Below are 24653 nucleotides of genomic sequence, written 5' to 3' on the forward strand. Positions count from 1 at the left end.
CATGACAGCTCTATGTATTATATGTGAACTATATTATATGTGAATATATTACTAAGCTGAATGTAGTCTTAACATACAAATCACAGATGTATAGACTCTACACAGACGTTTGATATTTACAATTGTAATTTTTGATTTAGTGGCACAGCCAATTCTAACTTTCAATATAAATGGGTAAGAAAATACCTTACACTGCTGGTAAGCTTTTATATCAATGTACAACTAGATACTTTCAGAAAACACAAAAATGGAATATCATCCATTGGTGATGCTTTGTAAGTGTTGCTATTCAAAACATACTATTCTTAGGACGGCTAGCCCCTGATTTTCCCACTTAAATATTATCAATTCCCTTTTAGTTTTTAAATATGATTCTATATATTTTTATCATGTCTCCCCTTTCCCCTCTTCGTTCTGAATTAAAAATCTCGGACTTTCCTTCTAGGGAATCTGATCAAGACTCCCAATTATTTTGGTTGGCCTGTTTTTGCAATTTTTTCCAGCTCCACACTAGCTCTTCATGATTATCAGAACAATGTGCAATATGCCAAGGATAGGAGGAGAATTGCATTATAAATTTTTGTTGGAGTGCTAGTGTACTATCAGTTGCATTTTTAGTTCCTTTGAAAATGATTCCAAGCATGTCTTTTCTAGCCTGAACCAACACTGCCTTTTCCTGCATTGACCATTGAATCATGTCTTCAAAATCCCTTTTATGATTTAATCCCTTTTTAGCTCAGGGCCCATTAATATGTAAAGTTTGAATTTTTATGTCAATGTACATTGCCATGCCTATATTTATGGGGGGGGGATGTTTAAGCAAATTCACCCAGTTATAAAAGTATACTTTGTAACACTTTGGAATCCCATTTTCATTGCATTATATTACCCTGAACACATTGGTATGATCAATAGAGTTCACTATTATCCATAACTCCAGTTTATAAATTAAAAAATATTGTTTCTACACCAATCTCTAGAAACGTCACCTTGAATATCTCTTCAAGTTTGAAAATTCTCCATTTAGTCCTGCTCTTCTTTTCTTATTATAGGAAAAGAATAGGTAATGGGCATAAATAATTTAAAGTACCAGAATTTAATAACATTAATTTCATTTTATCAAAACAGCATTTCCTTTTTATCTCATACAGATGATTTCTTGGTATTATATTTAGCTGACCTAATTCGTATGGCTTTTATGGCTGCCACTGATCACAGCAACCAACTTCGTCTTTCCGGACTTCAGATGTTGTTAATTCTTATTCGAAAATTTGCTGCTGTAGTAGAGCCAGAATTCCCAGGTCACGTAATACTGGAGCAATACCAAGCCAATGTAAGTAAATCTTGAGAGGAGTTTGCCAAAAAAGAAATATCATATTATGTACTATCGCTTTTTAGTATTTAAGGCAACAGAGAATAACATTTCTAATGTTTTAAAATTGGCTGTTTGATTATATGCCACAAAATGCATGATAAATCTAAATGAGTTTTCTTTGGAAATGTGCTGGTAATTCTATAGCATAAAAATGGATGGATATTTAATCACTGTTATTATTCCACATTCTCTTATAACTATTTTAAGGAAATAAATTAGCATCCTGAAAGAATAGTTATTCAGATGTTAGACTGTGTATCATTTTATCAAACCATTTTTTTTAGGTTGGTGCCGCTCTTAGACCAGCTTTTACACCAGAAGCACCACCTGATGTAACAGCAAAAGCATGTCAGGCAAGTTAATTTGTTTCTCCCCACCGCTTCTCCTGACAACTCCTCCTCCTCCTCCTCCTCCTCCTCCTCTCTTTAAAATGTAAGTGTCAAAGTCTTGGCCAAGTGCAGATAAAACATGATAATGGCAATGATGAAACATTTGTCTCATAAGAACTAGGATCACCAGGTCAGAGAGAGGATTTTTAGGCCACATATTCATATACTTTTCATTGTCTTTATTGCTATTCGTTTTTAGAATTATTTCTAATAACTCCTTTGTTCAGTTCATTTGTAGATGCTATTAGTTTAATCTGCTTAAAGGAATTATAATTATGATTTTATTTTTGCATTACTTATTTATCACATTTAAGAACTACCCATCTCCCTCAGGGAAGGATTATATATTGGAAAACTTTATAATAAATAAATCAAAATGTCTGAACATAAAATAATTTACATGCATGCTCTGTAGCATTACATTAGAAATAACAAGCAATACAGATCAGAGCAAATAACCCATCTAATCCAGCATTTTATAGGCTTGGTAACCAGCTAGATGCCCACAAATAGGACATAAGACAAGAGGATAGCTCCACTCATATTTCAGTAACTAATATAAAAGAGTTTATTGCACTAGAGAAAAAGTAACCACATCATTTGGTATTGTAGGTTTGCAGTGCTTGGATAGCAAGTGGTGTAGTAAATGATCTTAATGACCTTCAAAGAGTTCATCATTTGCTTGTGACATCCTTGACAAAAGTACAGGCTGGAAAAGAAGCACAAAATCAACTATACAATGAAGGGACATCTACTATGGAAATACTCGCTGTACTAAAAGCTTGGGCAGAGGTATTTTTTAACAAAGATGGTTTCATCAGTGCTTTGGAATTAATAGTTATGGAAAAGAACTGTGAATTTAAAAACTGGAATTACAGGTTGATTTCTTTTCAAATTAGGCATTTTACAGTAACTTTCTTAGCTAGAAATTAATGTTAACATAATAACTTTATGAATTAAAGAACTTTTTTTGAGTGAAGTACGTTATCTACTATTTGTTCTCAAGTTGGGATAATAAATGTGTGCTATTTTTAATAGGTTTAAATTTATATAAATTATCTATTATATGCAATAAAATGTGGTTTTGACATTAAACATATGCAGAATATATTACAGCCTTTTATTGGAAACACAATTCTCTTCCCCTTGGTGTACAACAAAAGAATAAGCATTTTTATTATTTTCAGTTTGTTACAGAAGTCCTAGTCCTGCTAACAGAGAAAGCAATATCCTGGATCTTTTCCAATTTTTTTATTCCGGCATTACTTACATCAGTGTTCATTCTTCTAGGGACAGGCTAGAAAAAATAAGAGAAATAGTTGGATTTGTTATATTTTGCTTTGTATGTGTGCCTCCAAGTCAGTGTTAACACCTGATGACTGCCTGGGCAAATTCCTGCAGGTTTTTTTGCAAGTTTTCAGAAATGGTTTGCCATTGCCTGCTTCCTAGATCTTAGAGCAGTGTTTCTCAACCTTGACAATTTTAAGGCATGTGGACTTCAACTCCCAGAATTCCACAGCCAGCATTGCTGGCTGTGGAATTCTGGGAGTTGAAGTCCACATGCCTTAAAATTGTCAAGGTTGAGAAACACTGTCTTAGAGAGAGTGAATGGCCCAAAGTCATTCAGCTGGCTCTGTGCCCATGTCAGGACTAGAACTCACAGTCTCTCTGTTTCTAGCTGGCTGCCTTATATTACACCAATCCAGCTTCTTGCTTTGTCTAGCACACAGGTCAGCAACCTGCGGCTCCGGAGCCGCATGCGGCTCTTTGAGCCTTCCCCTGTGGCTCCCAGCCTCCTCTGCCTTTGCAGAGAGAGACAGAGACAGAGAGAGGCAATTGCACTTCCCTGCTTCTCTCTCTCTCTCTCTCTCTCTCTCTCTCTCTCTCTCTGTGTGTGTGTGTTTTGTGTGTGTGTGTTTTGTGTGTGTGTGTGTGTGTGTATGTGTAAAAGAGAGTGCACTCACAGTGTTCTGCGAGGAGCTGACAAGCTTTCTGGGCGGAGCTCCTCCCTTTGCTGCGTCTCTGCAGGAAGCAGGAAGCAGGAAGGGCAGGAGAGAGCTAGCTAGCCCAGTTAGGCTGACTCAGGAATTCTGGGAGTTGAAGTCCATGAGTCATAAAAGAGACGAGGTTGCCTACCCCGGAGGTTGTTGGACAACAGCTTGAAGCTTGCCAGGTGAGCAGCAGATAGGAGGGGGGGGGAGAAAGAGAGAGAGAGAAGAGAGAGAGAGAGGGGAGAGAGAGAGAGTGGGGAAAGAGGAGTGGCAGACCAAGGGCAGATAGAGAGGGAGGGAGAGAGAGACCCTTTTGACATCTAAAATGAAGATAACACTGCATATATCCTTTTTTTTACCTGTGTGTGTATGTAATTTTATTCTCTTAAAGCATTCTCTTGGTGATCATTGTTTTAATAGTATGGATATTCCCAAGAGTCATATTTTTACTTTTATTTTCAATGTGTATATGTGTGTGTGTGTCTGTGTGTGTGTGTGTGGGTGGGTGGGTGTATACACACACATATACACATACACACACACACACACATACACACACCTATAATAAAGATAAAAAAGGATATATGCAGTGTTATCCTCATTTTAGATATCAAAAGGGTTTTGCGGCTCCCAGTGTTTTGTTTTTGGTGGGAAACGGGTCCAAGTGGCTCTTTGAGTGTTTTGGGTTGCCTACCCCTGGTCTAGCAAGATAGAAACAATTCAGCTCCCTTGAGCATGAATTAATTCTTTTATTGTTATTAATATTAGAAACTTTTAATACTAGTTTTTCTAGCTAGGTGTACTACCAGAATAATGCAAGCAAATCATAACTTCAGGAAAATCAATAAACAGTTTGAAAGCAATAACTTTTCTCTAGTGTTGCCTACCAGCAGCTAGCAATCTAACTGGTGTTAGTTTTTTCTATCCAAATTTTTATTTGGTAACCACTTTAAAGTTCCATTTGCTCTTCTTATTTCAAACAGGTTTCTATAGTTGCCTTACAAAGACAAAAGAAACAAAATTACCTCAATAGCCCACCATTGGTTAAAAACATTTCAGAGGAAGGTTTCCGGGATCCATCCTCTTCAGTGGATGAACTTCTGGATTTAGTCCAAGTGGATCTAGGGAATCTGAGCAAACTCTGGCTTGATGCACTTCAGGATTTTGCTCTCTTAACTTTGCCTTCAGAATTTGCTTCTCAACTTCCCTCTGAAGGTAAGAAGTCAAAGCAAATATTTCTACTGAATCCACTTGGCAGGTAGAGATTCTGCAGAATTTGAGCTTCATTTCCTAACATGAGGTATTGTTGCTACTACACAGAGAACAAAAATAAAACATAAACTTTTAGAGTAATAAAAGATTTGTCAACAGAAGCTGCCAGTAAGCTTGCAGAGGGAAAGCAAGGACGCTTACTGAAAGCCTGTTTAAGTTTTGTTTGTTTTTCGAATGATAAGAACTATGTCTTTGACTCTTCTTATCACTTTGTTATAAACAATAAAAATATTTGGAGCGATTTGAAACAAGCTGAATATGTATTTTTTTTTGTTTATAGGTGGTGCTTTCTATGCTGCAGAAACAATTGAAAATGCAAGGCCACATTATCAAAATGCCTGGGCTCAGATTCTTCATGCTACTGCATTATGGCTTACTAGCACCGGTTTTCTAGTTGGTGATTCAGATGAAGGTCTAACTAATCTTTCACGACCTGTTACTCCAACTAGTATGTGTCAAGATTCAACCTCTAGGGCCGCGGTAAAATCACCTGAAGATGTGAATACTGATAGATTTCATCTTGTTCTGGGTTAGTAAGTATGTAAACTTGTCTTTACCATATTTTTTTGCAGTCTGTTTTTGCCAGTTTCACTGAAAATTGCTGCACTTAAATCAAGAATGACTACACGCCACAATAAAACTGCCTTTCTGCATGGAATTAGTTCAGAAGATCCATTCTACTGAATCAGACAAATGACTTATGAGCACGTACAACACATACTTGTTAATTGAATTTCTGCTATTGTGTCTTATTTTTGTTTATGAAAGTTTGTATACATTGTTAAACATTATTATTTTGACTGAATGAGGTGCAATTGAATGAAGCTAAATGCTGCCAAGATAGAAAGACTGAATTAGTAATTCTTTGATTTGTGAATTAGAAGCATTAATGTTTCTGAGTTGGGTAGCTTTTAAATAAAAATAATAAATAACTTGCTTCTTACAAATGTGCAATTCCTCTGAAAAACCAGGTGCATAATCTGGGATTTTTTACAACAATTAATGTAAATAAATTATAATTCTATTTATAATTACTGTAAATAGACTTTTCCAGCTATATCAAAAGTCTTACCATGTTTAAAACCTGGATATCTTATAAAATATCTTTTTTTCTTATTCTGTCCTCTAAAACAGGGCTTTTCAACCAGTGGTACGGGTACCACCTATGGTACATTGGCACCTGGCAGGTGGTACATGACCATCCTAGAAAAGTGGTAGTGGGGGAGGGGAATGAGCTGAACCGGTGGCAGCACCACACAAGCCTGAGCGAGAGATGGCTGGAGCTGCAGGGCTGTCAGGGCTCAGCGGAATCACCAGGATCAGCGCTTCTTCGGAACTGTCAGGGCTCAGTGGAAGCACCAGGATCAGCGCCAGGCTCCAGCTGGAGATCGGTGCTGATCCTGGCATTTCTGAGCCCTGAAGAAGCGCCGATCAGCTGGAATGTTGCAGCATCTCCAGGGTCTTATAATTTACATTCAGATGCTTGGCAACTGAGTCATATTTATGATGGTCACAGTGTCCCACGGTCATGTGAAGTGACCAAAACCTGCTGCAACCACCCAGCAGACGGGGAATAAAAACCAAACACCCCCCCACCCCATCCCCGCTGCCAATCCTCAATAGAAATGCTCACAACAATGAAAACCTTGGACAGGAGGAAGAGCGCCGCCGGGTGGGCAGGCAGGTGTCTTGTTTGGCTGTGGCTTGGGGGGCACTTTTTCAGTGTCATTGTAACTTCAAACAGTCACTAAGCGAACTGTTGTAAGTTGAGGACTACCTGTACTTTTTTTTTTTTTTTTTTTTTTGGTCATCAAGTTTTTGACACCTTGCTAGGCGACTAGTGGTACTTGGTTTATCCTAAAAGTAGTACAATGGGTGAAAAGGTTGAAAATCCCTGCTCTAAAACAAGGGTGTCAAACTGGCGGCCTGCAGGCCAGGTGCATCACACGCAGGCCACGCTCACCCCGGCTCTGCAAAGGCAAAAAATGTCACAATACATCACGTGACGCGATCGGGTTTGATACCCATGCTCTAAATGGTTAAGATAAACACATTGGCTAAGCGTTTTCAGTAGACCACGCAAGAAAGGCCAATTTAGATACAAAATCAGGAATTTGGTTCCAACTAAGGTGCTATTAGTTCATTCAAGCCATTAGTTCAACTTCATGATACATGTTAAGTTTTCTATTCATTATTCCGATTATTCTGACTGCACTGTGGGCATTTTTAGAGAATGCCATTGACAGTAACTTTATTGTAAATTGTTTTAATTAGTGATATCACCATTTGCTTTCTCAGTTAAAAGTTAAATATAAATTTTATACTTTTAAATGTTACATTTAATTCATCTAATATTCCCTGACCCCATTTTCTTTAGGAATTAGTGTGGAATTTCTCTGTTCTCCCCGGTCAGATGAAACAATGGAGAACATTACTGCTTGTCTAGATGCCCTGCAAGTCCTGCTTGAGGTTTCCTGGCCAAGAGCTAAGATTGGAAGTGATCAGGTAACATTCAAAACTTCTGAGTTAGTTCAGCTGGATATGAATGCTTTTGCCAAATGTCTGTAGAAACGGAACCTTCCCTTATGTCTCTCTTACCTTGTGATATGGGTATAATGTGACAGTTATTTGAATAGTATCTGTGACAAAGTAATTTATGTAGGAATTGTATCCAGCTTACAAATTCACTTTCAACTGCATTTTCTTTCCTTTGTGAACAGTAGGGGAGTCGATAATTTTAAGTATGGGCAGAGTATAATTAATAACCAATTAATAAACTCAAATGGGACATCTACTATATGAAGGCACTTAAAAATTGATCTATGACATCTGTATCAAGAACTGCAGTTTTGTTCATTAGTTATTCAAAGAACACTATACTATGCATTTCCAGTTTTGTTATGAAATATATAGTTGCATGGCTTGCAAGTTTTTTTTTATTTTACTACTCTTATACCTTCAACAGATACATATTAGAGTGTTATTGTTCTGTCTTAAAATAATTCTCTGTGAATAGTGAGAAGATACTTGTGAAAAGTTATAAGTTACTTTTGGACTATGGGAAGAATTAAAATATCTCCTGTTCATGAAGAGGAAAACAATTAGGCCAAGTGTAGACAACCTATAGTATTGAACCCACTTTATTTTGATTTGGCTTGCTCCAATATCACGAAGCTGAAATTTGCAATAAAATTAATAATGGCATAGAATCCTGCAACCTTCCTCTTAAAAACGTTTTTTTAAAAAGCACAGGCTAAAAAAATTTGCCTTTGTTTTTCCTTCAGACAGTTCTTCCTTGTATGCCCACTGAACTCACTACACAGAAGATGAAAATTATTTTTAAAAGCTGTGCCCGTGCAAAGGCATGAAAGAATCTCTAACACAACACGTGTCCTAGTTACGTTATTTTTATAGGGTTTGACACTGAAAACATGAATTCTTCAGGTTTGAATCGAAACAGATATTTGGGGGCAATTCTCTTCCACTCATGCTAATCTACCTTAAATATACTGTATTAAAACTTAAGTAAACAGTCTGCTATGTTTCCCTTATACAGGAGCTGAGTGTGGAGTTGTTGAATGTTTTACATCGACTTATACTGACCAGAGAGTCCCCAGACATTCAACTTGCTGCTCTACAAGTCGTCCAGCTGATTCTTTTTGCAGCACAGGAGCACATCAAGGAAAAACGAAGAAGTGCAGAAGGTAGAGCTGTATAAAAAACTTGATCAAATTTCTTACGACAGTTGTTCCATTTTAGATGAAAGAAATGCTTCATTTACCCACAGTAGCATATTTTGAATTCATGATTTTGAATCATTTCTGGTTTTGTCTCAGATTAAAACTGAGGGTAGGATGGCGGAGGATAATTTTAGCAGAGAGTAGTTTAACAAATTCATTTTTTAACTTTCATCATTGGCTTACCTTTTAAATATAGTAAGCATTTGTTAGAATGACTACAAAAGGCATTCTGTTTTTGTTAAAATTTTTGTTAAATTTTTGTTAATTTTAACAAAAGGCATTCTATTTTATTCTACAATCCCAAACAAATTAAATGACGTGGCTTCTCTTATGAATAACTGTGGACATTGTAATTTTTCAAGGAACTTTAAATTGTTCAATAAAAAATTCTCAGCATCTTTACAAAATTAATTTCTAGCATTCAGGATAGATGATAACTCCTTTGTAAAACACTATGTACATAAAAGGGGTATTTTAAATAATAACAAATGATGCAGTGTCTTGTAAATGAGATAGAAAAATCTGTCATCCATGCTTTCAAATACTTTTCTGCAGCAGATTTCAGCTTTACAATTAACGGTCATGTGTTCATGATCTGGGTGCTTGGCAACCGGAGCGCGCTTATAATGATTAAAACATCCCATAGCAACGTGATCACAATTTCTGACCTTCCCTGCTAGCTTCCCATAAACAAAGTTGATAGGGAAGGTCACAAGTTGGCCGGATCAATCTGTGCCTGGTAGCAGTCACCGCAAGACTCAGGGCACTTATGTTGGCCACTTGTGCACCTTCCGTTGCCCTGCAGCAGCCATTTATCTGGCTCTCCAATCTCTTATTAAAATCCTCTGGTGATGGTGCACCCACAACTTCTGGAGGCAAGCAGTTCCGCTGATTAATTGTTCTCACTGACAGGAAATTTCTTCTTAGTTCTAGGTTGTATCTCTTTTTGTTAAGCTTCCATCCATTGCTTCTTGCCTTGCCTTCAGGTGCTTTCGATTGGTTGATCCCCTCCTCTCTGTGACAGTCCCTCAAATATTGGAAAACTGCTATCATGTTATTCCTAGTCCTTCTCTTCATTGGACTAGATATTCCCAGTTCCCACAACTGTTCATATGTTTTAGCCTCCTGTCCACTAATCATCTTTGTTGCTCTTCTCTACACTCTTTCTAGAATCTCAATATCTTTTTTGTATCATGGTGACCAAAACTGGATGCAGTATTCCAAGTGCTTCTGATAGCATAGATTATGTATATAGCAGATCATCATTGTTATAGAAGAGCCATATGCATAACTCTAGTTGGTGTATAAAAGATTTTTGATAATAATACTACTAATAATAATACTAATAATAATAAAGTTGGAAGGGACCTTGGAGGTCATCTATTCCAACCCCCTGCTCAGGCAGGAAACCCTATACCATTTCAGACAAATGGCTGTCCAGTCTCTTCTTAAAAACGTCCAGTGTTGGAGCATTCACCACTTCTGGAGGCAGGTTGTTCCACTGGTTAATTGTTCTAACTGTCAGGAAGTTTCTCCTTAGTTCTAAGTTGCTTCTCTCCTTGATTAGTTTCCATCTGTTACTTCTTGTCCTGCCTTCAGGCGCTTTGGAGAGTAGCTTGACTCCCTCTTCTTTGTGGCAGCCCCTGAGATATTGGAACACTGCTATCTTGTCCCCCCTCGTCCTTCTCTTCATTAAACTAGACATACCCAATTCCAGCAGCCTTTCCTTATATGCTTTAGCCCCCAGTCCCCTAATCATCTTTGTTGCTCTTCTCTGTACTTTTTCTAGAATCTCAACATCTTTTTTATATCGTGGTGACCAAAATTACTATTTTGCCTTGCATGGAGATGGAATGCCTAGAATAAAAGTCTCTTTGGATGCGTGGGTTGTCCATGCTGCATCGGTGGTTATAGGGGGTGTATTCTGTCCAACCAAATAAGAACACAGAAAACCAGAAGCTATTTAGGAAGCTTCAAAGAGGATTTTTTGTCAATAAAACATAATCTTTATCCTTGATTTCACTATAGTTGATGATGGGGCTGAAGAAAAGGAGACATTGCCAGAGTTTGGAGAAGGCAAAGATACAGGAGGACTTATACCTGGAAAGTCTTTAGTCTTTGCAACACTGGAAATGTGTGTGTGTATTCTTGTAAGGCAGCTACCTCAGCTAAACCTGAAGATAACAGGTGGCCCTGGAATTACAGCTGGAAAACCTCAATTGTTATCAGAAGACGGGAATAGACTGGTAGCAGCAGCCCTGGGAATCCTCTCTGGTGTTCCTGCAGTCTGTTCACCAGAAGGTAGGATAAAATTCCGCTATACATTGTATTTGCAAAAGAAATAAAGAAGCAATGTGTGAAGTGAAAAGGATATATTTAAGCCATAGACTGAGAAAGGCCTTAATTTATTTTCCTCATTTTGTGAAATGAAAGTAATTTACTAAAACAGGGACAAGAAAGTAAATTCAGACAACTTCAAGCAACTGATATGTGCTTAAAAAAAAACAATAAAAGATCTTCATAAATAAAACATATCTTTTGCAATTCTGACTTAAATAGCCATCTCATACAAAGGTATTTGTATGGAAGTCAACTCTTAACGTATCAGCATTATTAATTAAAATTGGTATTTATAATTCTCTTTTTTGTGTGCTTATTAGAATACAACAATTTGAATGAAACATAATATTATAAAAGTTCTGTATACTAATAAAAGAGAATATTTGTAGCTCAGGGTTGAAATGAGGAATCTTTGGTGCTCTCTGACTTGGTTGTTTTCTTGCAGACATTTCATTATCCAAACTAGCACCGACGATGTTACCTAGTTTGGATAATGAAACATCTGCAAAAAAACAACCAAGCTCAGAGAGCACCAAAGATTCCTCATTTCAACCCCGAGATACAAATATTCTGTATACTGTCTAGCTTCAGATTTCAGCTCTAGCTGCCATAAGCATTCCATAATAGATTCACGTCAGTGAAACCACTACTTCAATTTTACAAAAGAAGTAAAATATACTACCGTATTTTCCAGCATATAAGACTTTTTAAACCATGAAAATCTTCTCAAAAGTCGGGGTCGTCTTATACGCCCAGTCGTCTTATACGCCAGAAAATACCATATTTTCCGGCGTATAAGACGACTTTCTAAACCCCTTTTGGGGGTCGAATAACGCTTTCACAGGGGTCGCCTAAGACCATTGGAAAACACATATTTCTGATGGTCTTAGAAACCGAGACACCGCTCCTCTATCCGGCAGCCTCCACCCTCCTTCTCCTCCGCCTCCAGGGTGCCCTTCTCCTCCGACAGCACCTGCTGCTGCAGCGCCATCGTGCGCTCCCCTGACGCCGCCCTGGGCTGGTTCAGCGTCTGAGCTGAGTCGGGTCTGGGGCGCTGCTGCCACTGGGCTGCTCCGCCACTGCCAGCTAAGCTGAGCTGGAGCACCGAGTTGGTCTCCACGCTTCCTGGTTGCCTGGCAGCGCTCCGCCCCGGCCGCCATCCACACTGCGCGGGAGCCTCCCCCGCGCCGTCCAGCCAGCCTCCCTCGCCATCGGAGGCTGCCTCGGTCCTCTGGCGCCTGGCACGGCCATGGGGCTGTCGGGCAGGAGCAGCTCCTTCCCGGCTTGCCGGGCTGCGGGCCTCGGAAGCGGCCAGGAGGTGGGGAAGAGGGCAAGGCAGCAGCGATGACCTCATGTGTGTCGGAGGCCAGCTGGCCGGGCCGGGAGGGGGGAAGTGGCGCCTTCCGAGTGGGAGCTGGCGCTCCGGCTGCGCCCCTCTTGCCTGTGATGGGCTGCGTGGCGTGGAAAGGGGCTCCCGTGACCCCACTGCTGCAATGGCACTCAGGAGGCTGGAGGGGCGGGCAGGTCCTGGGGGAGGGCAAGAGGTGCCAGGATGAGGATGGGGGGCTCCAGGTTGGCGGATGTGAGAGGGCAGCCGGCGACTCCGAGGCGTGCGGATCCTCCGCACAGCTTCCGAGGCCCCGGATGTGCCGCCACTTGGCTCTCCACCAGACTCTCCGCCAGAGCCTCCCCCCCTCCCCGGGCAATTGTGCGGAGCTGCTTGTGCATCCTTGGCAGCGCCTCCCCCCTTCAATCTCTTTCTCCTTCCTTCTTTTTCCCTTCAATCTCCTTCCTTGTCCATCTCCTTCCTTTCCCCTTCAATCTCCTTCCTTTCCCCTTCAATCTTTCTTCCTTCCTTCCATCTCCATACCTTCCCCTTCAATCTCTCTCTCTCTCCTTCCTTCCTTTCCCCTTCAGTCTCCTTCCTTCTCCATCTCCTTTCTTTCCCCTTCAATCTTCCTTCCTTTCTTCCTTCCATCTCCATCTCCAGAGTAATTATTTTTCTAAATTAATCTCATCTCAAATATTTGTGTTAGCATTAAGTTGATGCTTAATTTAGAAGTGACAGTTCTTATTAAATACAACACTGAGCTTGAAATAACGGAGGTCTAATAAATGCATGATGAAACTTGTGTTTTGTTTAATGCACGATGCAAGATTTTTAACAATCATATTTATACTGTGCATTTGCTATATCCTTCAGGAAGCATTGCTGTTCTTCCCACTATCTTATATCTGATTATTGGAGTCCTCAGAGAAACTGCTGTGAAGTTGTCCAGTGGCCACTTACCCATGACTGTTTCTGCATCACTGCAAGCTCTTAAAGGAGTCCTAATATCACCCCTGGCTCAGGCAGAGAAGAGCCAAATGGCTTGGAATGAATTGCTCCGTAGTGCTCTGGTCACCATTCTTAATTTTTGGGATCAAGGTACAGTATAAATGGGAAGAAAAAGGGTTGCTCAGATACATGGTATAAGAATAAGTATAATATAGAGCATTAAGAAATAATTTTACACTCAGCCCAGTAATATGCTACTGGGCACACAATAATTAGCTATTGCTGCTTAAAAACAATTCTAGTTTCTTGGAGGGCACAAGTTTCTTCTTTTCAGCAAACCTGCTCTTTGCCCCTTTCTATGATCATAGCCTTTGCTTTGTTCCTTTCCTAACTGTGTTCACTTCTTGTATTCCCCTCCGGTATTTTTTTCTGTGAATCTTAGCTTGCACACACTGTGTCACAAATATTTCTTTTCCATTTTCTTTGTCTAGACCTATTATTTCTTGTAATGTTGAATGTAGCAGGTTCATAACTATAGAAAAGCACAGAACTGGAATTGAGACGTCCACAAATTTGGAGAGACCCTCCCCAAATTTGTGGACTTCTCGACATTCAACGTTGCAAGAAATAATAGGTCCCAATAAAGTAGCGAATAAATGTTTCTCAAAGTTAAGATTCCCAGCTACCAGTTTAATCTCTTTCACATATAGAAAATCTTTAGAATTTTAAGACTGTGAATCCAGAATTTATTAGCAGAAAAACCTAGAAAAAATACATTTGTGATTTAAATCTGAGTATCTCAGTAATCCAAATTTGGTTTCCTTGTTACTGTATATGACATTCTGATTTTGGACTGTATGCCTGAAACAGTCCAAAGTATTTTAAGCACATTATTTTGTCAATGGAAGTTGGCTTGATAGAAATGCTGTGCTATTAAGAATGTTGGGATTCCAACAGCAGTAGAAATGATAAATGCTGGAGATTGAGATGTGTGCATGTGATTGTTCCTGAAAGTAGAAAGCAATTATTAAGGAAACAGTTTTTTTAATAACAGAAAGGAACTTAAGTACAGGGAATAGATCATAACAATAGGTAAAGCCTGGCTCCTGGCTAACCATATCCTACCAGAGAATCAAAGAGTACCTATAGTTTATCAGAGAAGGAAGGCAGAAAGAACTAAGGAGAAATTTCTTGATAGTAAGGACAATTAACCAGTGGAATGGCTTGTTTCCAGAAGTTGTGGATGCTTCATCACCGGAGGTTTTTAAGAAAAGATTGGAGAACTACTTGTCTGAAAGAATTAAAGGTATACTCCCTGTTCCTTTTGTCAATTAAATTGCAAATCTCTATGATATATAGAATAGAAAGTAACAGACTTGGAAGTGACCTCTGAGGTTTTCTAGTCCAACTCCCTATACCACTACTTGTCTGAAATGGTATAGGGAGTTGGACTAGAAGACCTCAGAGGTCACTTCCAAGTCGTTACTTTTTATTCTATATATCATAGAGATTTGCAATTTAATTGACAAAAGGAATGGGGAGTATACCTTTAATTCTCCACCTGCACTCCACTGCCCCCATGTGGTTAGTATAGCATGAGGCCCATCACTGCAAGTTCTCAAAGTGTTACCAGAATCCTACCATTTTAAAATGTTTTTGCAGTTACAGCTTTAATACAAGATTAAAATTCTAAGCAGTTTATTAAAAAAATCTTATTGCCTGACATTAAATATTTCAGTAGTACTTTACATTTAGTCCTTGCTTAACCTCTTGGAATAAGCAACTCTTGTCACTAAGCAACGTGGTAATGAAGCAAGAGATCACCTGACAGCAATTTGTGATTTTACTGCCAGCTTCTCCATGGACTCTACTTCTCGACATTCAACGTTGCAAGAAATAATAGGTCCCAATAAAGTAGCGAATAAGTGTTTCTCAAAGTTAAGATTCCCAGCTACCAGTTTAATCTCTTTTACATATAGAAAATCTTTAGAAGCTTTAAGACTGTGAATCCAGAATTTATTAGCAGAAAAACCTAGAAAAAAATACATTTGTCAGAAATTGGCTGTGAAGCATGCAAATGGTGATCACATGACTGTGGGATGCTGCAGTGGTCATAAACTCCCATTGGTTGTGAAGAGTGCACAGCTTGAACTCATGAAGTTATTTTTTCAGCATTGTCCGTACAAATTTGTATTAGATATAATAGAGATAGGTAGTCCTCAATTTACAACCATTCATTTAGTGACCATTCAAAGTTATAAAGGAACTGAAAATAATAACGTATGGCCGTTTTTTCACACTTACAACTGTTACAGCATCCCCATAGTCAATAATCAAAATTCGGGCACTTAGCAACTGGCATGTATTTATGACAGTTGCACTGGCCTGGGGTCATGGGATCACCATTGGTAACCTTCCCAAGCTGCCTTTAGATAAACAAAGTCAGTGGAAAAGCCAGATTCGCTTAACAACTGCATGATTCCCTTAACAAATCGAGTGATTTGCTTAAAAACTGTGGCAAAAAAAAGGTAAAATGGGGTGCAACTCACTTAACAATTGTCTTGATGAGCAACAGAAATGTTGACTTCAATTGAGCTCTTAAGTCAAGGATTATTTATTTGCTTAATAATATCTTATTATACAGTTTGGTTCAAAAGCATACCAGAACTTGACTTTAATATTTTGACGTTATAATTAGTCCCGTTTCAGATATTTTAAAATGTCTTATTATTGGTAGATGATACGGGTCAAGAATTGGACGAAAGTAGTCTGCTGACTGCAATCACCATATTTATTTTGTCTGCAAGTCCGGAAGTTAGCACCTTGGAATGTCTTCAGAGACAGTGCATTGAGAAATTTAAATCAGCAATGGAATCTAAAGATCCCACTGTAAGTACAACTTAAATTTGTTTTGAGATTTGTTACCATTGCTATGTGCTTAATGTTTATCCCTTTTCATTGAATATACATGTGCCTCCCACTACTAAAAATGAGATGGATGACTATACAGTAAATTTTCCTCTATGATTTCATCCTGTTGTTAGCCCATAGCTTTGTCAATGAAAACAACCACCTGAATCAGCCATTTGGAACTTGATTCTACTTTACACAGTCAATATATGTTAAAACTTCATCAGTGTATCTATTCTGACAATTTACTTAGGAAATCTGAAATGTCTGATTAAAAGAAACTTAGGATCTTCACAGAAGTTGACATTCTGTGTCTAAAAACATTGTTCCATCTTTTTGAATTTTTTGGAGAGACACTGAAAACTATCACTTGATTTCTAACATAAGGAAGTTCACAAATGGAAATTTTTCCCAGATTTTTCCCCACCTAACAGGTCCAGTTGCTTCATCCCATATTGTTCAGGAATGACTCCAAGGTTTTGGGAAAATGCGAGTGGTTACAAGACAGGAAGCTTGCCTTATATAAATTTCCTTATAGATGCTTATCTTGGGCTTCAAATTTATATACTCTTCCTCTTGTTGTGAAGGCATCTATATAGATCTCAGCATTGGTATTTTTACTGAGGATGTATGACATCCTTAAGCAAATAGTCTTTCCTAATTTATAGTTAGGAGAAAAGGGTGGGGAAATATCCTGGGATTAGCCTATATTGTTACCTAACGATCATTAATTCTTCTTTCCTCTACCGTGTCCTCTATTTTTTTATATCTAAGGGGAGCCTGTGCAATAAACTTTTGGAATTAACTTCAGGATTTTAACTTTAGCTAAATTGGCTTAAAACAAACTTGTAAAAACTTGTAATACTTAGTGCATTAAGTAATTATACAAATCACAGTTCACAGTGGCAGTTTTAACTTGTTTTTTTTTTTTTTTTACATTTGGATGGACTATCTTTTTTAAATAGTTCTTTCTTTTTAGGTGCAACTTAAATGCTACCAGCTGCTGCTTTCCATTTTCCAGTGTCCCAATCAAGCTGTCTCATATCCCTACATTCATTCATTAGTATCTTCAGTGGTGGCCAAACTACAGGAAACAGAAAAAATTAAACCAGAGAATTCTGCCGAACTTCAAGTTGTGCAAGAAGAAATAAAGGTAGTGGCTGCTGTTGTAGCCCTTGCTGAGGAAGAGCATCGTAAGTATTCTTTGTATATTCTTTCAAAAGAATAAAACATTGCAACATAAAACATTGTAATATTATCTGATGATTTCTAGTTAGTGGCCATATTCTACCCTTTCTGCCCTGGTAGACCATTGCCCTCTACAAGAAAATCAGTGTTGGAAGAAAATAATGGAATCTTGCAAGTTGCAGAGGTTTAACAATCTTATGTTTTTTATGATGCTTTGCCAACAATAGATATGTGACTTTGCTGCAAAGTACTGTGACTGAGTCATACAGGGGCCTCAGGTTGTTTGTCCCTTCCTTAGAATTATCATAGCCCAATTTTGCCCATGTTAATTGATTTTGACTAGATCAGTTTTCTTGAAGTCACTGAAACAGTGTGCATCAAACATGGAAGAGTGAGTAGTTGCAGACTACAGCCAAAAATCAAATATTTTTAGTGTATCAGTTTAGATTTTAAACTGCTTCCTATGCTTTTGTGAATACGGAAAAAGCACTATTTCTTGACATAAACTCTTGAGAAATGTATGCATATGTTTGTGTGTATTCATAATACCATGAAGAAATTATAGTAAGATAGTCATTATAAGAAGCAGGGAAAAGTAATAGGTTTTCATCATTGGAAAATCTCTTGCTTGCTTCTTCAGAATGCAAAGTTCATGTTTTATAGCTTGAAGCGTAATATCCTAAATAGCAAGTTAAAGCAATGTTATTTACAGTTAATTAAGCAAGCATATTTGTTTATTGAAAAATACATTCTACTGTATCAAATGATATCAAGTTTCTGGTACAGTTGTTTTAAGAGTTAAAACTGATAATTATGAAACTGATGCTATTTATCATTACTGAATAAATGACTCTTTTCCATTTTCACAGGAAGTCAACTAGTGGCTTGTTTTATTCCCATCCTCATATCTTTTCTTTTGGATGAAAATGCCCTAGGATCCGTTTCAAGTTCAGCAAAGTATCTTCATGAGTTTGCTTTGAGTTACCTGATGCAGATTGGTCCACAGTATACATCAGCCTTTAAAAAGTTAATGGCTTCTTCCCCATCAATGAAAGCAAGACTTGAGTCAGCCGTGAAAGGAAATCAAGAAAGCATCAAGGATAAGGCAACACCTAAGCATCCAAAGAATCCTGTGAAAGGCTCAAGTATTCAACTAAAGACTAACTTTCTGTGAAAAGGACCTCACCTTAAACCTTAAACATCCTGGTTATATTGAAAAGTGTTTTTTTTTTCAGGTATTATCATGGAGATTTTTGTTTTCAGTTCTATTATGCATTATTTAATTTTGTATAATGCTCCAATTCCAGAGAAGTGCATGCATGCACCCATCTCTCTATCTCTCAGCTGACTGACTCAGTAGCAGCTACTGAACTAGAGCTATATAGTACCAGTTACAAGATCTGTTTGCAAATACAATTCCCAATAAGAAGAGGCCCATTCAATTGTTAAAATATATATTACAAGATTTTTTTTAAAGTTGCAATTTTATTTGGAATATACTATAACACTCTTGAATAAAATATATTGAAGACTTAATGTGTTAACAACTTGATACACTTATATTAATAAAGTTACTTTTATTTCAGTCTTGAATCTTAGCACAAACGTCAACCTAGGGAAGCTCTTATGCATTGCTATTTCTTGATAATACAGGTTTAAAACCACAATTGGGACTGGAACTTTCATCGCGAAATGATGCTGTTGTTAAGTGAGTCACACCTGATTTTACAACATTTTTGCCATGGTCATCACAGTTGTTACGCAAATCTGGCTCTCCCACCACCACCCCATTGATTTTGCTTGTTGGAAGCCCCCGGGAAAGTCATAAATGGAAATCATGTGAGCCAGAAACATTGCAGCAATTGTAAATATATGTCCATTGACAAGCACCCAAATTTTGATCAGTGGGGATGCTGTGATGGTCGTAAGTGTGAGGATCAGTCGTAAGTCACTTTTTTCAGCACTTGCTAAACAATAGTAATACCAATAGCACTTAGACTTATATACCGCTTCATAATACTTTACGGTCCTCTCTAAGCTGATTATAGAGTCAGCAAATTGCCCCCAACAATCTGGGTCCTCATTTTACTGACCTCGGAAGGATAGAAGGCTGAGTCAACCTTGATCTGGTCAGGATTGAACTCCTGACAGTGAGCAGCCTGCAATACTGTATTCTAACCACTGCATTACCAAGGCTTACAATAAATGGTTGTAAGTCAAGCACTCCCTATAATGATTTTTGTGTGTGTGTGATAATTTGCTGGTATGAACTCTTAAACAAAAACACAAAAGAGCAACTTAGTATACAGTATGTTCACTTTTGGCTCCTTGAAGTGCATTGCCTGTTCATTTTAGATGACAAGTAGGGAAAATTACCTCTAATGCTAGAATTAATGACACAAAGTACATGGCTAGCTCTTTTAATCTGACTAATTTGTTAAAAATGGTTAAAATGTTAGTTTTGCTATCCCATTTTAATTGTAAATTTAATCATGAAATTCTTTACAGTTCTATACAGTATTGTGTTATACCAGTGGTTCTCAACCTGTGGGTCGGGACCCCATTTGGGGTCGAACAACCATTTCATGGGGGTCGCCAAACAAGGCTGTCCGCATTTTTTCTCCTTTTCTTTGGCCACGCCCCTGGCAACCAGTGATGTATAAGTGGTTGGGGGTCACCACAACATGGGGAACTGTATTATGGGGTCGCGGCATTAGAAAGGTTGAGAACCACTGTGTTATACTAATTTAGTCATGACATAATTAAGTAAAAGGACTATTCTTGAAATCCACAGAAACATAAAATTATTGTTAAGTAACTAAAACCCACATTTAAATTATTATTGATCACCAATGAATTGTGGAGCAATTAAATGTTGATGACAATTCACTCAAATTTTGTAGTTTTAAATATTTATATATCCAAAGTTAAGCACATCTGTTTATGATTATATCAATGGGACTTTTTACTACCAATACATTTTATTTGATTTTAAATGTATCATGCCAAGCAGATCATTGAGGCTTACATATCTTTTTAGAGTATGAAAATGATTTGAGGCAGTACTGTCATATGAGACATTACATTATTTATTGCAGTGATGGCAAACCTTTTAGAGACTGAGTGCCGAAACTGCAGTCCAAAACCCTCTTATGCATTGTCGGTTGCCGAGTGGGTTTGGCCCATTGAGTGGGTGTGGCCCATTGGGTGGGTGTGGCTGCAGTGGTAACTGCAGACTGGGTGGGACTAAAAAGTTCAATCAATCAATTCCAACTTTGCAAGATTTTTTTTTCCCACGAGAAGTTGAAATTCACTGATTGAACCTTTTTTTTGTACACGGCGACGGAGGCCTAAAGTGAAAAGGTTTTATAAAACCCAGCTGAAGGCCTAGGACTGGAGCGAAGGCGCGCATGCCCACAGAGAGAGCTCTGAGTGCCGCTTCTGGCACCCGTACCATAGGTTCGCCACTACTGATTTATTGTAATCATTTTGTAGTCTTAAAACATTGATGTACAATCATGCATTCAAATATTAAAAACTCTAATGAGAATGAATTACTTTTTCAAACTGAGTGTTATCTGAACTGTACTGTAGTTTGGATTATAAGAATAAATAATCTGGTAACAAAATATCTGCACACAACAACCAAGCTCAAAGAACATCAAGGATTTCAAAATAAACAATCACAATTAACTAAAAATGGATCCTATTTTACATAGAAGTGTAGGTGTTAATTCCACAATGATTACAATATTTTTTAAAATTGTGCTGGCAATCATTGCCCTTTAATTCAGTATTATGTGAAGTAAAGCAAATGTTTAGATGACTATAATACTCCCATTAATTTGAGGAAAATAAAAACATCTGTATAGCCAATACTCAGGAAGTGATTGTATTTTATTATACAATTTGTACATAAAATTGTAAATTGTACAGATCTAACCACTTGAGCAATGGTGTCATTTTTCTAATTTACATAAAGTTAATTTTCATCAATTAAATCTGTGTCTTTGTCAAATGATTCTGCATACGTATATTGTATATTGTATCATGTATGATTTTTATAACTTTTCTCCAGTATTATGTAGTGGGATTGCATCTGGGAGTGCTTGGTTTTAACTTACTGTTTTTATTCAGGAGAACAGAAATCACATATGACACATCCTTTGTTTTTTTTAATAAAGATGGATCAATCCGAAAGACTGTTTCTCCAAAGATAAAAGTCTGCTTCTGCCAATGCATTATTTTTATTTAATTATGTGAAGGCACAGGATTTTATTCAGGAATGTTTTCACATTGTTAAGTTAATCTGAGTGAATAAAATTAAATAATGAAGGAAGTACATATAGATGTATTTTTAGTAATAGAGATAATTACACAGAATGCACTCAGCTACCACCTCAAATTTAGGAAATCTGAAAAGTAATCGTTATGCTGCATCTTGAAAAATAACTACCCATAAAACCCAAATATAAAAAATACACTTATGTATATTGTGTAACCACTGAGTTAAAAATGAACTTCTAGATCATATTTTTCCATGCTTGTTTATTCCTTTTTATTAGATTTTTATTCTGCTTTTTAGGGGGCATGTTGGATCAGCAGTTAAAGAAGCTGCTCTTGTCATCTGGAAAGCTCACAACCTGAATTCGAAACCTGGACATCCTGTCACAGGGTGAGCTCCTGTTACTTGTCCCAGTTTCTGCCAACCTAGCAGTTCGAAAGCATGCAAATGCAAGTACATAAATAGGTATCACTTCAGTGGGGAAAATGTCAATTTAGGAAAGGATGCGGAGGTTTTGAGGGATATCAATTTAGAAAAGGATGCAGAGGTTTTGAAAGAAGTCCGCTGTCTGTCAGGTGCTACTGCCGGCAGGGCAAGAAGCATATTTTTAAGATAGTCAAAAATGCCAGTAGGACTGTGATGTTGATGCTATTGTATATCTTGGCATGAATGATCTGTCCCAAAAAGATGTACTCTCTTTTTGCAGAATGATTTCCAGAGCTTGGGGCAGGAACTTTGTAGGATAGGCTATAGGCTTACTTTTTCAGAGGTTTTACCTATATAAAAGGAACAAAAATGAAAAGGCAAGGGTATAATGTTGGTCAATGTGTGGCTAAAGGAGTGGTGTAAAGAGGAAGGCTTTGGTTATATTAGCCACGATGTCTGCAGCTGGTCCACTGAAAAACGGTACAAAAGAGATGGTTTGAATCCATCAAAGAAACGGACTAGGTTACTTGGCATTAAATTCACAGATTTTCTGGAGAAACATTTAAACTAAATAACGGGGGCAGAGAATTAATAGATACAGAACATTTCTGTCCTCAGCAATTTAAATAGGGTTATCAGTTCTTGAAACATAAATATTTGTGCAGATAAGAATATCAACCTTGTTGTCATGGAAAATCAAGCTTTTGACAATGTGTGCCATACTATGTGCACTAATCTAAATGGCTCCTACCAACTGTGTCTGATACACTGAAAATTAAAACTGACAAAACAACACCTCATTTTACCATGTACCGGTTAAGTCTACATTTACTGGGATTACAAGCCATCGCAAACTAGGGATGAAAATAGATGTCTGCTACACTGATGACCTTGTGGATAGTACACTAATTCCATTGGCATTTCTTCTTATACTGTGTCAGGGACAATATAGATGGGATCAAATCATTTTCTTTGAAAGAAAAATATTATCTTTTCTTACATTAATGAGAACAGAAATGAAAAGGACCGCACTTCTTGTTTGTTTGTCTTGGCTACTGACTTAATCATATAGCCTTGAAATCCTATTTGAGGAAAAATCTGGAATTATAGGGATGCTGTTTTAAGAGAGAGAAAGTGAGCACAATTGTAATGGTCGCCATTTTTCCTCTGCTGACTAACTTGCCATCAGAGAATAACCTGCACAGCTTCAGGAATAGGCATTCTTTGTCTGGTTCTATGTGCATGTGTAAGGTTGAACTATTTTTGTCCATGTGTGACAAAAGGATCCTCCTAGATTTGTTATTTATCAATCAAATTTTGGTATTGCCTATCTCACCCTTAGAATGAGTCTGGGCAGTTTATAGATAAAAGCATAAAAATACAATACATACCAAATTTAGTCAAATGGAAGCCAAGTTTAAAAAAATAGATTAAAAAAAGTTAAAAATATTTTATGTATTAACTTAAAAGTTGGCAAAAGAGAATATTATTGGAAGAAGAAGAAATCAAGTAAAGCTATTATATGGACTATAAAATTATAGAAATTGATTATTGTTTTTTAAACACTAAGACAACACAATGTTTACCAAATATTAAGATGTACGTTAAAAATCAATAAAAAGTTTTTTTTAAAAAAGTTAAAAATAGAAAGGCAGCAGGAGTGCCTTCAGGGTGCTAACCACCCCTAGAGTTGCAGGCCTCACATTGAGCTCCACACAAGTTGGAAGAGTCAGGTCTTCAAGCTTCTAAAGACCAGGAGAGTAGAGGTCCATCTTACCTCTGGGGGAAAGATGTTCCATAAGACAAGGGCAATGGCAGAGAAGGTTTTCTTCCTGGACCAGTCAAAATTCTTTAACTGACAAGATCTCTAACATCCCTTCCCTGACTGCTTGCATGGGATGGATCAATATGATGAGGGTGGGACAGTTCCTCAGGTAACGTGCCTGATGCCATTGCAGGGCTTTAATGATAATATCTTGAATTGGAGCCGGAAGTGAATCAGCACCCAATGTACAGCCAGGTCCAGAAATATTGGGACATCGACACAATTCGAACATCTTTGGCTCTATACACCACCACAATGGAGTTGGAATGAAACAAACACAATGTGCTTTAACTGCAGACTGTCAGCTTTAATTTGAGGGTATGTACATCCAACTCAGGTGAACGGGGTAGGACTTACAGCAGTTTGCATATGTGCCTCCCACTTGTTAAAGGACCAAAGGTAATGGGACAATTGGCTTCTCAGCTGTTCCATGGCTAGGTGTGTGATATTCCCTCATTACCCCAATTACAATGTGCAGATAAAAGGCCCAGAGTTCATTTCAAGTGTGCTATTTGCATTTGGAATCTGTTGCTATCAACTCTCAAGATGAGATCCAAAGAGCTGTCACTATCAGTGAAGCAAGCCATCATTAGGCTGAAGAAACAAAACAAACTCATCAGAGAGATAGCAGGAA

General features: G+C 37.8%; 1 protein-coding gene across 4 annotated transcripts in view; it reads left to right on the forward strand.

The window, feature by feature from the left end:
* Positions 1-20378, forward strand: part of HEATR5A (HEAT repeat containing 5A) — a 78463-nt gene extending 58085 nt beyond the window's left edge. For all 4 annotated transcript variants that reach the window (XM_039351890.1, XM_039351891.1, XM_039351889.1 and 1 more), the window contains 12 exons: positions 1152-1333; positions 1660-1728; positions 2377-2556; positions 4739-4970; positions 5308-5556; positions 7405-7532; positions 8584-8731; positions 10796-11068; positions 13311-13535; positions 16123-16274; positions 17275-17488; positions 18353-20378. In XM_039351890.1, the coding sequence (XP_039207824.1) occupies positions 1152-1333; positions 1660-1728; positions 2377-2556; positions 4739-4970; positions 5308-5556; positions 7405-7532; positions 8584-8731; positions 10796-11068; positions 13311-13535; positions 16123-16274; positions 17275-17488; positions 18353-18657 (2357 nt within the window). In that variant the 3' untranslated portion in view covers positions 18658-20378. The remainder of the gene's footprint in view (positions 1-1151; positions 1334-1659; positions 1729-2376; positions 2557-4738; positions 4971-5307; positions 5557-7404; positions 7533-8583; positions 8732-10795; positions 11069-13310; positions 13536-16122; positions 16275-17274; positions 17489-18352) is intronic.
* The last annotated feature ends 4275 nt before the right edge of the window (positions 20379-24653 follow it).

Source organism: Crotalus tigris, unplaced genomic scaffold (genome assembly GCF_016545835.1).
Source record: "Crotalus tigris isolate CLP2741 ecotype Arizona unplaced genomic scaffold, ASM1654583v1 scf7180000018371.15429387391:27106975, whole genome shotgun sequence".
In the NCBI taxonomy this organism is placed as follows: domain Eukaryota; kingdom Metazoa; phylum Chordata; class Lepidosauria; order Squamata; family Viperidae; genus Crotalus; species Crotalus tigris.